The 15,825-nt window shown below is 33.0% G+C and overlaps 1 protein-coding gene across 1 annotated transcript in view; it reads left to right on the top strand.

The window, feature by feature from the left end:
* Positions 1-201: 201 nt before the first annotated feature.
* LOC107457497 (neprilysin-1-like) overlaps positions 202-15,825 on the top strand; it is a 54,585-nt gene continuing 38,961 nt past the window's right edge. The window contains exons 1-5 of the mRNA XM_071186976.1: positions 202-734; positions 2,792-2,863; positions 7,590-7,708; positions 11,396-11,470; positions 14,578-14,739. Coding sequence (XP_071043077.1) covers positions 721-734; positions 2,792-2,863; positions 7,590-7,708; positions 11,396-11,470; positions 14,578-14,739 — 442 coding nt within the window. The 5' untranslated portion in view covers positions 202-720. The remainder of the gene's footprint in view (positions 735-2,791; positions 2,864-7,589; positions 7,709-11,395; positions 11,471-14,577; positions 14,740-15,825) is intronic.

Below are 15,825 nucleotides of genomic sequence, written 5' to 3'. Positions count from 1 at the left end.
CAAAGAATAATTCAACACCTCAAGGATATAGGTTTTCATGCATCAATTTAACTTTATCAATAATACAATTTACAAATAAAATCGTTTTTCGTAAAGACAATCGTAATTGTGGCATAGCCATGAATGGCTCTTGCGCCGACAGCTGCTAAATTACTAAATTTTCTGAGATCAATTTGAAAACACCGGAAATACATTACTGCTCTGAATTCAGTATCAAATCAATGGAAACAAATATTCTTTTTATAACTTCTATCACACTGTCTCTGTGTAAGTTAATATTGATTGAAGTCATTGAATGTATATTTTGGTTGAATCGGGACATCACCTGAATGAATATTTTTTTTTAGAGTATACACAAAGCAGCTTTCATAACGGTGCTAAATCAATAAATGCTTTCAGAAATCATAAAATATTAATTTGGGCTTCGAGCTGTGGTGAATACCCTTTTCTCATACACCTGTTCATTACACGCATTTTTTTCCCCAGACGCTGTTGATCAGTTTAGTCATTGATTACTTAGGTATTCTCCAAGCTTCTTCTTTTTTATCGACAACGCTATGGATTTGTTTCGCTTTACGAAAAGTGTTAAGTTGCACGAAATTTAATGAAAATACCAAAATCAAAATAAATTGTGCATACTGCAGGCAAGCTATATGGGAATAAATTATAAGCCATCGAGTTTGTTTGTGGTTAAGATGGTTTTTAAATTTATGTTTGAAAATGTCTATCAATAGGTATGTAGTGAATACAATTTGTGTCTAAATTTTGTACTAAGTTATTTGTTCATTAGTCTTTTGATGTGTTTATTTTTTTAAAAATCTGTTGTTGATTAAAAAAAATGCCAATGATGGTTGAAGTCGTTGACGTATCCTTCCATGATGGATACATCAATGACTAGAATCACTGGCTTTTTTTTTATCTGTGATGATTTCGTTTCTCTTAAAAATGGTTATACTTAAACTGCTCAGTATTTTATAAAAATACTAGGTATAAAATAAATCGTATTTTTAGTTGCAAATTATTGGAAATAAATTATAAGGTAATCGAATTTGTTAGCATCGAGAATAGTTTGAGAATATCTCTAAATAGGTAGGTAGTGAAAATAATTTGTATAAATTTATAACGCAAGGTTTTATTTTATGTAGACTAGAGTTATTGAAATATTTCCTTTTTTTCAACGTGTTACTGATAATAAAAAAAACGAAATTCCATTGCAATATTATATCCAATTCTTAAATTGCGCTTTCTTGTTGGTTTACTTAATTTTAGAGTTGTACAGAATTATTGTGTAAATTCAATTAGTTTAGGAAAAGTCCCTTGAAATAAATCAGGTATACTAAACTCAAGGAATTCGACGAAAAAAACATAAAAAAAGACGTTACAATTTTAATTAACTTTGTTTTTTAACAACTAATATGCTGGATACTAAATAAAAAGCTCTTAAGTATTGTCAGTAATCGAAGTTAAAGCTCTTACAATAAACTTTTTCCTCCTATACTCGTATGCTTGAGCTACATTGAGTCCAATCTTTATCATTACTTGAAAGAAGGCTTTTCTTTTATTCTTTGAACCTAAACAATTATATAGCTTTTACTTGAATAAAATAAATACATACTTTTAGATATGGTGTTATTCAAAAAGCTATTAAGAATTTTCCCATACAACGAATAACATTAAGAATTGTAAGAAGGTTATGATTATATTAAAATAAGAAATAGTTTTTATGGTCGATATGTTACTTACAGGCTTTGCTTTGAAAATATGCAATTCCTCAAAAAGTTTGTAGAACACTGTTGTAGAGAAACTCCTATTTTAGTTTTACGAATCCATTAGTGTTTGCAATCATTTTCGGTGACGATTAAAAAAAACATCGTCAAGTCACAAGGATATTATTTTTTTTTCTAATTATTCTTATTATTTTTTAAAATTTTATCAATTACCTTATGCACCAAGCGTTCGTTTAATAGTGCAATATTTTATATTTTCAAATCATGAAAGCAATGCCATAATAAGTGCTAATTTTGTTTAATTGTTTATCTAGTTGTGTAACGCGGTAATAAATATGTAAATGCAATTGAAAAATAGTCCTTTTTGCAGGACTATTTTATAATTGCATTAAATAGTCCTTTTGCAGGAACTGCCAACTTTCTAGGCTTTTTTGTAAAATTTCTTTTTGCGGCTGCTAAGTTTATGCTTAAATTTATTATTTTTTGTTAAGTTTGACCTAATTTCCATTCTACTGCTGTAAATGATACAAAAGTTTGTTCCGGCTCTTTTGATGTGAGAGGCTTTTAAAATGTTGGAAAAAGTACCAAAACTTCAAAAAACTATATTTTTTTTTAATTGTCTACTTTCTATCATTTTTTTTTCTTTTCTTTTTTTTTTTTNAATAATTCGATAGTTTTTTTTTTTTTTTTTTTTTTTTGCTTTAAAAAGTTTAGTGGTTGGCAGTTCTGCTTATTGGAATCTCATAAAATTTTCTTCTAATAGTTTAACAGAAAAACTCAGAATTTATTAAAACTCATCGCGACCCAGAATTGTTCGGCTTTTTCGAATAAAAACTCTTCCATTAAAAACCTTTTTTAAGAGAATAGTAATTAATTATGGTCAAAATGATTTCCTTATATTTATTTATTATTACTTCTCAAAATATTATTGGAAAAATTACGACTTTTTAACCGTAGGAAACTGAGGTGATTATCTTTAAGTATATTCTAATATTTGGACCCATACTTTAAAATCAGTATATAGTAATTAAATGATTAATATTACAACTAAATATCACTTTTAGAATAGCAAATTCACCTCTTGTAAGAAGTACAACATCACTCATAAAAATAGCACCAAGGAACCTTCAAAATGCGTAAGTATAGTTTATTTCTGTTAGTAGTTTGATGAAACTAATCTATGAAAACTTCCCTGAATGGTTTCGGAAAAATGATCAAAACACAATGCATGGTGCCATTTATTTTGTAAAGTTTGAGTTTGTTTTAACATTTGAATTTTGGGATTTTATTCTATTTTTGCCTAGAAAAAATATTTTACCCATAAAATCTAAAAAACATTTACATCTATAACTTATTAGGTTATGCTGAAAAATACCTTTTTAACTCAGTATTTTAATAGCGTGGAAAGAGTTCTACGTAGGTACGATGAAAATTTTCTAACCCGTAATAGCTACCCACGGGTCCAAATGACCTGAGCATACAATGCGATTTGCTGACTAGCTATTGAAGATTAAATTGGAATCTATCTCCGCATCGCATTTTCATTTCAAGAATATATGCAAAATAATGCACTTTTTATTCTGTTTAAAGAACACCCCTCATATGTTCACAGGGGGTTTACCTTCTTTAGGTAAACATTGGGAGTCACGACCCTGGGTGATCAGTCCTCCCTTCGTTTTCCTCTCCGTTTCCACTTGCTTTTCCATTTCTCTTCTCCCTTAACGTGGTTGAAAAATTTAACGATGAGAGCTCTTTATCTGTATTCGATTATCATACTGTTGTATCAGACCCTGATGAGAAGAGAGCGCTCACGTGTTCACCGTGAGTGGAAACTTGTGTCCCTGTAAAAGGAATCTTGGTAGTTGAGGTGCATCCTGGTACCCCTACACACTGCTTTTGATCTTGCTTGAAGTAAACGTGAGGTGCATGTTAGCCTGTTTGCATTAATCGGTTAGTTACATATGTCATCTGTTGGCTATAGGGTCAAGCCTAGCCGACAGTCACTTACTCGTTAAGGGTGGAGGCTGCTTCTGGAGTGATTCGCGGGCGTTTAGCTATTGGTCAGCATAGGTGTTTAAGTAACGGATTGGTGTCATGACCAATGTGTTGCTTTCATCTCCTTAATTGGACTACCTTGTGAGTGGTGCCATTGGCAATGGAAGTAATTTAAAACTTCTATACTAAAGCAAAAACAGCGGAACACCTCTTACGCCGAATGATTATGGTCAATATTTTCCGATAAAGCTGAATAATCCTACTGAACCTGATTCATCATTTGCCAAAGTGCCTCCCTTCTTAATGCACAAGGCTTTTCTCTCTCTCGTGTGCGTGTAAAAAGTTACGATCACGCAACCTCATAATGCAGGTCTCAACAAAAGAAACCGATATTTTGTCCAAATGTAAAACATATGCCTTTTGAAGTAAGTCATACTCCATGAAACCCTCAACTCCTCTCGGGGTGTCATATCTGAATCCGAATTTTTAATTGATATAAAAGAAATTATTCTTAACGCTTAAACCTTAGCGTAATTTTTTATTGCTAACTCCAAACGGTATTTAACTTCCCATATGTATCTGTGTACCTCCATCGCCACATAAATTCGGCGAAATACGAATCGAAAATGGCGTCCGTGGTACTAAACTGGCGGTGACATTTTTTTATAGTCCCTTTTTATGACCGCCCACATACCTTCGATCTTATTGACCAGAAGCAAAAGTAACCTTACCAGCCGGTATCCATCGTAGAACTAACGGAACTCTGAAATTACATATACTGTTGAACATTTAAAAATAAAGCTGAAATCTAAACCTATCAGAATCACGATTCGGTTTTAGCATCGCCCAGCTTGGCGATCAACCTCGATCACAACTTGGCGAGAGTCAAGGGGCACCCTCAAATATAGTCTACCCGCAAAATGTTACCGCCAATGATTTGAATTGAGCTCCTCATCAATTTGGAAGCGCCCTCCCTAGCCACCTCTTCAGTTCAGAAAAAAGATGCAAGTCCGTCGGTCCTTGGATAAGACTATATAATAGGTGTTCAAAATATCTCACTGAACTTGCTCAGAGAGCTGTTGGGTTACACGAACATTGTGTGAACTGGTATTGTCATGTATAAAAAGTATTCTTTAAGTCAACATGCCTTTCCTTTCTTTTCGAATAATATCTCTGTAATCGTTTTAAAGTTTCCCAATAACAATCTACAGTAATTGTTGTTCTTGCCTACATAAATTTTATAATAAACACACCATCTTTGTCCCCAAAAACAATTGCCATAACCTTACGGTGGTTGAAGGTTTGTTTGGAGAATTTGTGTGTGGCTATTGTTTTGATAGTGTACATAGATCTTGAAACGTCAGGAAATTCAATCGAAGATTCATTTATGATGAACCTACGAATTTCTTTAACCACTTGGTCAGCTGTAACAACAGACTTGCGTCCTTGATCCCTTTTATCATGCACATCAGTTCCGCCATCTTTAAACTTTCGACACCAATCATGAACAACACAATCTCTGTTAAAGCTGTCTTCATACATTCAACTCATTCTTCGATGAATTTCTGCTGCACTCATCCCTTCTGCCTGCAAGAAACGAGTAACACTTCGAAATTCACACTTAGCTTCAGCATGAATAGAGATAGCCATATTTCCGTAACTGCAGTTTAACAAGAAATGGCGTGTTGAATTCTGGCGGTGATAAAGCGTGTAGAAGAGGATATGAGCAGTCGTCTACTACGCCCATCAGCCGTTTGTGGTATGCCTTGCATTCCTGCTACGCGATGTGGGTGTGTAATATCAGTAACAGAGAATAATTCGATTGTTTTTAACATCTGATTACCATATACATCTGAAGATTTGTGTGTTTTGTCAAAATGTGTTGTCATTGCTGCTAACTATGGCAATACTTTGTGTTATCATAATTAGCAACATTTTTGAAATGTTATGTAAGATGCCCTTTTACCGTTTCATAAACTGAATTGTGACAAATAATCAAATCCCTTTTTAACAATTCATTATTATTATTTTTTATTAAATTCATCATTTAAAATGTGGTCCTTATTTAAAGTTTATTTATTTATATTAGTAGTAGATTTGAATATTCATTTATAATATAGAAATCCCCATCATCTTCTCGACCTTTATTTTGATTTAACATTTCAAACTTTAATAAAATGCATTTTTAACAATAAAAGGGGAGCGGGTAACTTCCTATTTGTTTCAAAATTGAATTACATTATTTGATTTCTTGAGAAAATGTTTTTCGAAGCAAATCTATTATTGAAACAGAAACCAAAATCCTCGTTAAATGAAATAATGGCCAGATTTAACATTTACTTCCAAACGTTAAAGATGGTTGCACCCCTGGAAAAAAAATAGAAGCTCTTATAGATTCTTTAAAATTTATTTATTGTTTTGTTACTATACGATTTATTATTTCTTTTTTAGCCTGTGTCGCGCTCCAAAAACCTTACAGGAAAAATGCTTTTTATTTTTGATATGCCTGCTGTGTGTCATACTCGTAGTTTTCATTGTTACGTTATGGATTATAAGCAGTCGATGGAAAAGTAAGTGATATATTATAATTTAAAAGATTTTCTTTTACTTAAGTCAAAAAATAGTTACAGGATCCCATGGAAGGTTTTGACAAAACGTCTAATGGACTAAAATTTAGAGTGGGCTTTAAAAGAATAATGAGAGTATATGCGGAATAAAACATTCTATACTAGCTCCGTAGTAAAATTGCTGGTACCCTTTGTGAAAATATCGAATCGATTTTTAAAAAAGGCTGCACGATCTGTTACCTCTGTTTTAACTCTATCTGTACCTTTCTTGGACATAAAAATTTGTATTCGACGGTTCATCGCACGAAGTTGGATTTCTAAACACCGAAGAGCCATTACATTATGACCACCCTGCTAATAACATGTAGAACCACCTTTAACCTTCAAAACTGCTAGCATCCGCCGTGGCATTGATTCTACAAGATGCTGATAGGTAGTTTGAGGTATCTGGTACCAAGCGCTCACCAACTGGTCCTNAGTTTAACAAGAAATGGCGTGTTGAATTCTGGCTGTGATAAAGCGGGTAGAAGAGGATATGAGCAGTCGTCTACTACGCCCATCAGCCGTTTATGGTATGCCTTGCATTCCTGCTACGCGATGTGGGTGTGTGTGTGTGAAAAAAAGCAGGCCTCTCATTAATGCTTTGGACGTAATATCAGTAACAGAGAATAATTCAATTGTTTTTAACATCTGATTACCATATACATCTGAAGATTTGTGTGTTTTGTCAAAATGTGTTGTCATTGCTGCTAACTATGGCAATACTTTGTGTTATCATAATTAGCAACATTTTTGAAATGTTATGTAAGATGCCCTTTTACCGTTTCATAAACTGAATTGTGACAAATAATCAAATCCCTTTTTAACAATTCATTATTATTATTTTTTATTAAATTCATCATTTAAAATGTGGTCCTTATTTAAAGTTTATTTATTTATATTAGTAGTAGATTTGAATATTCATTTATAATATAGAGATTGCGAAATCCCCATCTTCCCGACCTTTATTTTTATTTAAAATTTCAAACTTGCATTTTTAACAAAAAAAATGGCAGCAGCTAGCTTCCTATTTGTATCAAAATTGAATTACATTATCTGATTTCTTATGAAATTTTTTTCAAAACAAATCTATTATTAAAACAGAATCCAAAATCTGCGTTAAATAAAATAATAGCCAGATTTAACATTTACTTCCAAATATTAAAGATGGTTTCACTCCTGAAAAAGATAGAAGCTCTCTTAGATTCTTTAACATTTATTAATTGTTTTGTTACTAAACGATTTATTATTTCTTTTTTAGCGTGTGTCGCGCTCCAAAAACCTTTCAGGAAAAATGCTTTTTATTTTTGATATGCCTGCTGTGTGTCACACTCGTAGTTTTTATTGTTACGTTATGGATTATAGGCAGTCGATGGAAAAGTAAGTGATATATTGTAATTTAAAAGTTTTTCTTTTACTTAAGTCAAAAAATAGTTACGAGATCCCATGGAAGTTTTCGACAAAACGTCTAATGGACTAAAATTTAGAGTGGCCTGTAAAAGAATAATGAGAGTATATGCGGAATAAAACTTTCTATACTAGCTCCGTAGAAAAATTGCTGGCACCCTTTGTGAAAATATCGAATCGATTTTTAAAAAGGCTGCACAATCTGCTACCTCTGTTTTAACTCTATCTGTACCTTTCTTGGACATAAAAATTTATATTCGACGGTTCATCGCACGAAATTGGATTTTTAAACACCGAAGAGCCATTACATTATGACCACCCTGCTTATAACATGTAGAACCACCTTTAGCCCTCAAAGCCATCTTTAGCCATTGATTCTACAAGGTGCTGATAGGTAGTTTGAGGTATCTGGTACCAAGCGCTCACCAACTGGTCCTGCAATTCCCTCACTTTGCGAGGGGATAGCATGGCAGAACGAATTTGGTTTTCCAAGTAGGACCACAAATGCTCTATTGGATTAAGGTCAGGTGAATTTAGGGGCCAAGACATGACTTGAAAGTCACTGGAATGTTCCTCGACGATTCGACCCTTATGACATGGTGCATTATCCTGTTGGTAAACACCATCCCCCGCAGGAAAAACTGTTGCCATGAATGGGTGAACCTGGTCTGCAACTATGTTCAAGTAGCTTACAGACGTCAGGGATTGTTCTATGAGGATTATGGGCCGCATGAAAACATTGTTCCTAGGCGAGAAACCATGAAAACCTTGGCGAGCCCATTGCTATAGATGGAGGGTGGTCATAATGTAATGGCTCTTCGGTGTATAAATAGCTTAAATGTTTTAAAAGCGTTTCTAAATATTAAAAGTTCCTAATGAATGCTGGAAAGTCGGAATTTCAGCAAGTTTTATAAACGTTTTGTTAGCTGCGTATACTACAAGTACTATGTTCATTTTTACGTATCTGTAATGTTTATTTTTACATATCTGTATTAATTGTACTGTATAGGAGTTCGATGAATTGATTTAGGTTCAAATTTACTAAATATTTGTTATGGAATTTAGATATTTACAACACTAAATAAGTCAGAAAATGCATTTGGATATGTGTCTTAGTTTATTATTCCACTCAAAGCATTAAAACTAGAAACTCTCCCTTTAATAAGAATACTGAAGAATGCTTATGATTAAGGCGAAATTTATCCAAAGCCAATATATTTATTATTAAAAAAATGTTATTGGCATTAAATGTCACAAGCGTATAGAAAAACAAATATTTTGTGAATGTTCTCCCCATATTTTTTATATATTTTTTCTGACTACATCAATAAAATTATTACATAACCGTCCATAACTAAAGGATATGTTTGAACTTAATATTATTATTTTGTTGCCCTTACTGATAGAAATTTCGATTGTTCCAAATGAAGTAAAGTGCTGTTTTTTTCAAACGATGTTAGAATTATTAACAAAAAAAAAATAAATCTGTATTTAAGCGTAAGTAGTCTGTATTTAACTTGTGTATCACTAAATCTTTCAAATCAATATCAAAGCTATAATTAAGATTGCGTGTTACATTATTTTTAGAGGAATATGCAGACAGTTATTTTTTATAGCTTCGTTTTCTTTACTGTTTTGGCTAAATCATTATATATTGTGCATCTTTAAGCATAATATGCTTTACCCATTAAAAATGAATGCAAGGTGAGTTTACTGAACCACTCGAATATTGATTGGTTATAAATGTTGCTAGGTTGATATTATTTAAACATTCTTTTTCTTAACCCTTTAATATTGAACGCAACGTTTGACATTTAAAATCTAATGGATTTCGTTTTAAGTTGCGTTGGTTTTTACCATCAAATGAAATTCGTTTTTGATTTTAATTGCGCTTTAAATCTATCTTAATGTTTTTGGTCATGGAATGGTTGTCATTGAACTTGAAATTTTATTTTGAAAAAAATGCCTTAATCATAATGTATTTTAAGCGAAACTATCTATTTTTTATAAAATAAATTTGAAGTTTCTTATTATTATCATATTGCGCGACTCATAAGTTTTTGTTTTATTTCTAAGAAGTACAAAAATAAATACTAAAAATAGTGTTAGAAATTTTAGATTACTAGATTTACTTATCAATTACCAACAAACAAATATAAGGTAAAATAAATATTTCAGTTTATGATTGTAAAATTGTATGAGAGCAAACTTAATATTTTACTCGTATTTAATTATGTACGATTTTATGTCTGAACTCAAAGTTAAAGATCGTAATCAAGAGGTATCTTCCAAGATCGTAAATCTTCCTGAAAATTTTATACTTTTTGTGTATTTCGCCATAGCTGGAGAANTTCTCGCTCCCGTGAAAATGACGGGGTGAGGTTTCGCCCTCTATTTCTCGCTCCCGTGATATTGACGGGCTGGAGTGTTCAGTAGTAACGCGCCAATAAGAATAAAACTACTAATTCATTTCTTTTGCTCGGAAAAAATTTTATTTCTCATTTTACTCACCAGATGGCTGTACCAGGATATTTTTAAGGTAATTGTAGATAGTTAATTTATTTTAAACTAGATGTCAGCAATAATCAAATACGTAATATAAATACAAAAGCCAAAAAAATCGGCACTTTTATGACCGTTTTCTTGAAAATTGACCGATCGTTAAGGGGTTAAAGCGAATTAAAAAAAATTTGCACGCATTTATAAAATTTTTTTATCCGAAGATAATTCAATGGGAAAAATAGCTTTTAGTAAATATTTATTATTTTATTTAATAATTGTCGGAAAATTTATGTATTGTAAGATGTGCAATTTCTTACGCGATTTTATAGAATGTAATTTTACGTGGCAAAATACAAAATTTGAGCGAAATCAGTGTAATAGTTCCTGAGAAAAAAAAACTTTAAAAACAAGTCTTCGCTAAAATTCGATTTCTCAGGAACTATTTGTTCGATTTCGCTCAAAGTTTGTATTTTACCATTTAAAATTGCCTACCTTAAAATGATGTAAAAATTTGTCTATCGTACAATTCAAAATATTTTCAACAATTATTAAATGAAATAGTAAATATTTACTAAAAATTATATTTATCTTTGGATAAACGAATTTTATAATTGTATGCGAAAATGTTTCATATCGCTAAAAAAGTTCTCGAGTGAAAAATACGCAAAAAGGGAAGAAAAAAAAACTTTAAGAGGTCCAAGCTTTGAAGCGCTCTCCTGGCCAGTATTCCAAATTGGTCAGGAGCCCATATTTTGCACCCAATGGGGCCATATTTTCCAAATTGAGGCTACCTTCCAAACTTTTGGGAGTCATAAATCAGAAGAGAAAGTACGTTTTTGTGTGTGATTTAGTGACTTAAAATATCGTCTGCACAAATTAATTAGCATATTTGACATTACCCCCTCTGACCATTAATATCAAAAGTTATTCAGACTGGTCCGTTTTTTATTTTAGCCTTCCTCTGCGCTTTTACTATCCAACAATGAAAAAAGATAAAGCAGTAATGATAAAAAGTGCAAAGTTCCTTACTTCTTGGTCTGGGTACTAAATTACACATGTAACTGGGTGTGATATAAAATACTTTTTAAGCAAAATCTTTATTCTGTTTTAGTGTTATTTATTTTATTTGTTGCATTGATTGTAATTTTAATCTCCAAGACACCCTGTCGAAACTGAAGTTTACACATGTTGAAGATGACTATGTGTGCGAAACTGATGCTTGCAGAGAAACTGGTAAGTTAAAATAGTCAAAAAATATTTCTATTTAAAATCGCGTAAATTGTGTGTTTATCTTTTTTCTAGAGATTCTGTAAGATTACAATTATTCTTGTAAGAACTCGTTTGCGAAGTACATAATCACTTGACTCCTCGACGATTTTCTGTGTGTTGAACCCTTTTTCCCATTAGGTGCTATCACGATCTGCAATAGCGAGATATTTTCTATAACCTAGAGACCCAGGTTTAAAAAAAACCCATATCTTCACCTTTTATGAAATCACTATAATAAGGAATGATTAATTAATTAAAGAAACAATAATACGCACACAACGGTAAAAGATGATCGTGAGACAGTGTCCTACCCAGAAAGGTATATGCAATGGCGTCGTCGCCATAATAATCCTGTCTGAAACAAATATCACAAGATTTCTGTCTTAGACTCCGTTGCAATAGTGACAAGCTTCTTGTGTCCTAAACAGTCCGTTTCGGTGAGTTTTGACCTGTCTATGACTGGTTTAAATTTTTATTGAAGTAAAACTCGCCGATGTGTCTATTTGTTAAAGATTCTCCTAACTGGTTTGTCTTCATCTGTAGAAGTACATCTCACATTTCATTCTTCGAATTATTCTTAGTTGACGTTTTTAAATTGTTATTTTGAAATTTTCAAATGGTACTTTCAGTGTTGTAGCTTATTTTGCGTCCAAATCGACTTCGCTTTTTAACCAACGTAGGCTTTTACCCAGTACTATTCGATACCTAGTACTGTAGATGTTTTCTGATGGGTATAGTTTGGTTCCAAGTTGATAGAATTTTAGGTTTTCTTGAGTTGCTGCATATCTTGTATTTTGTTGATCTATATCTTCTAAGGCTTTTAATAGTGTGACGTTTTCTCCCTAGAGGGTAATTGCTTCGACGTTCGGTTTGAATTGTTCTATTTTTTTCACTGTTGTGGTTTGAATATGTTGCTCCTACATGTTTCATTTAATGAATTTTCATTATTTTCTATGTTTAATTTTTTTAATTCATTTTAATTCATACTATAGAAGATAAGAGTAGTAAAATGATATTTGTCAATAATTGACAACACCGGGTACGAATCCCATCTATGGCTGGTTGATACGAATTCTGTACCCGGATCGCACCTAACACAGTGCTGACGTAAAATATCCTCTGTGGTTGACGGATCATGGGTTAGAGTTCCCTAGCCGTCAGGCTAACCGTGGGCAGTTTTCGTGGTTTTTCCAATCCATGCAAAGCAAATTCAGTTTAGCTCCCTCAAACAGTCCTCCATGAAGGCAAAATTTCACCTAATACTTGATTCCCTTGTCTTCTGCATTGGGTTCAAAATTACAAGCCTCCGGAGTTGAACATTGGTAGTCATAAACCCAAAGTTAGGTCGGCTGTTCAACGACAGTTATAATATAACTGACAACGAGACGCTTAGGGGATAGAGCGTTCGTCTTCCAGTTATGTGAACCGAATTCAAATCCCAGTGATGGCTGGTAGATACGAATTGTTCGAGATGAAATTTACATACGGTTAATTAACTAATCTCAAAGCTTTTTAAAACAAAAAAGAATTGCGATTTTGTGTTAAAATTCTTACGTTATAATGCAGTAACAGTTGTTTATTTGTTTGCATATTTGAGGTCACCCCCTTGAAGCGATTCCGCATCGAAATCTTATTGACTTTCTTAAAGAACATGGAAGCTTCTCCTTGATTTAAATCATGGTATTATATTAACCAAGTTCTTTTGGACTAGAATATAAAACTAACAATCTGAGGTCACCGCTTTAAACCATTAAGATTGAGTTACAGTACGTGAAAATCGATTATTAAATCAAAGATTATTCAGGGTATTTCCTTTTCTCTCGCACTGTACACTATTTTTTTAATAATAATATGGGGGAAATAACTTTTGTTATGAGAGAAAATAACAATGTTAAAGCCAGAAAAAGCAAACAAGAATTATCGCTAAGAGAGCCATGATGTATACGTATAATAGAATTTTATATTAACCGGAAGATTAATTTGAATTTAATTGATTTGTGGATCACGTTTTAGACGTTTCTTTTTATGCTTGCTGTTATGCCTTTTAATTATCCTTTTATATTCATTGTTGTATACCACCTTGATCAAAAAGTTCCCGGAATAACCCCCCGGGTAGCGCTACATTCCCTCTAAATCTTAGCGTCATAGCTTGACGTTTGCAAAAGTTACGTAGCCAAGAGTACATCTATATCTCTGTGTGTGTTGGCGATTTTTTTACAATTTTAGAAATGGTTTAAATTTGAAACAACGAACTAGTATTAAATTTTGCTTAAAAAACGGATTTAATGGTGCGCTAGCGTTGGAAAATTGTTTCGGCAACGATTCTCTAATGAAAACGGTCGTTTACCAGTGGCACGAGCGGCTCAAAAGTGGTCGTGAGTCAATCGAAGATGATGAACGCAGTGGCAGACCATCGACTTCGAAAACCGGCGAAAACATTGATAAAGTAAAAGGAATGTTGGTCAATAACCGCAAATTAACCATCAGAGAGATAACGAAGGGCTATGGATCCGTCCAAGACATTTTGGTTAATGATTTGGGTTTCCGTCGTGTAGCAGCAAAGTTGGTGCCAAAAGACCTCAATTTCATGCAAAAAAGAGACCGTGTTGACGTCACAAAAGACATGATTTGCGATTTCCGTCGTGTAGCAGCAAAGTTGATGCCAAAAGACCTCAATTTCATGCAAAAAAGAGACCGTGTTGACGTCACAAAAGACATGATTTGCGAGGCTGAATCCGATCCCACATTCATCAAAAGGATCATTACTGGAGACGAGACGCAATCCAGACATCAGGCAAGTGAATGGCGTTCATCAAAGTAAAAATCGCAGAAAGCACTGATGGACATACCGTAAACCGAATAAAATTTTTTTTTTTGAGGATTGGATCAAGCGCTGGCATAAGTGTGTTGCAGTCGATGGGGATTACTTTGAAGGGGACAATATAGATTTAGATGAATAAACTTGTATATTTAATTTTCTGAATAAATTCCGGGAACTTTTTGATCAAGGTGGTAGGTACATTGTCTGAATCTACATCAAATGTGAATTATACAATTGAATTTTCTTTTAGCTGATAACTTAATTGGAAACTTGGATGCAAGTGCAGATCCATGTGTTGACTTCTATCAGTACGCGTGTGGTGGATGGATTGAAAAGAATCCTATACCTGACAACAAAGAGTATAGTGAATCGTACGACACTGCGAGAGGTGAAGTGCGAGAAAGAATCATAAGTATGCCCATTATATATTTTGTATACGTCTGCTAAACTTATATATTTTTTTAACTAATTACTGATTAACTAATATTACTTGTGGAGATTTGGTGTGGTATGAAGATTGACTTAACCCATACTTAATTTTCAAAAAATAAACACTGAAAGGGTTTACTAAAAATAGTTACGACTTGAAGCTCATGTTATTGGGTAAGTTAATAAATTAAATTGTGTTTTTACCCTGGGCATTCCCGCTTGACCTACTAATATTTAACACTGTACTCCCATAAATCATTTTTCGAATCACGATTGCTCGAAAAGAAATTGAACTATTGAATGGAAAGACGATGAATATGTAAACAGAAAACGGATCTCAAATCGTCGCTTTGAAACTAAACCTCAGTAACTCNATATATTCAAAACAGTCTCTTTTCTTTCATCAGATGCTGTCGCCATATCGTCGCTTTGAAACTAAACCGTAGTAACTCAAAAATGAGATATTTAGGTCATTTTGTGTAAAAAAAATCACCCTTTTAGAGAAACAACGTGTCATCTTCATAGTTCCATAAAATTAATTTAGAGAGCAGATAAATCATTATCGCATTGGCGCGATTCGCCATCTTAGTTTTAGGGAATAGTGTAGCAGTGTGCCAGTTGCAACAAAACCTTGGAGGAGATAACGTCGCTTTGAAACTAAACCGTGGTAACTCAAAAAATCAAGTTTTTCAGGAGAGCGATTTTTTTCCTACACTGTTGTATGTCGAAATTTTAAATGAAATACGTAATATTTGGGAGGATATTTTGAAGAACATCGTCGTATTTTGAAATAGCTCACCACTTTTAATAAAAGTTTTAGAGAAAACTGTTGCAACTCAAGGTACCTTAGCTTATTTCGAAATTACTACAAAATTACAAATGCTCCCAGAATCTGGCCTGGTTCATTGAAAAACGTAAAGAAACAGGTTTTTTTAATGTTAACTATTTTGTAAGCTTTGAGTCAACCTGCGGTGGAAGTTCCTTAAAAGTTAGAAATCGCTCTCCTGAGAAACTTGCTTTTCTTAGTTACCACGGTTTAGTTTCAAAGCGACGATATATGAAAAACTGA

This window comes from Parasteatoda tepidariorum, chromosome 10, assembly GCF_043381705.1.
Source record: "Parasteatoda tepidariorum isolate YZ-2023 chromosome 10, CAS_Ptep_4.0, whole genome shotgun sequence".
Taxonomy (NCBI): Eukaryota; Metazoa; Arthropoda; class Arachnida; order Araneae; family Theridiidae; genus Parasteatoda; species Parasteatoda tepidariorum.
This window is presented reverse-complemented; position numbering and strand designations above follow the sequence as displayed.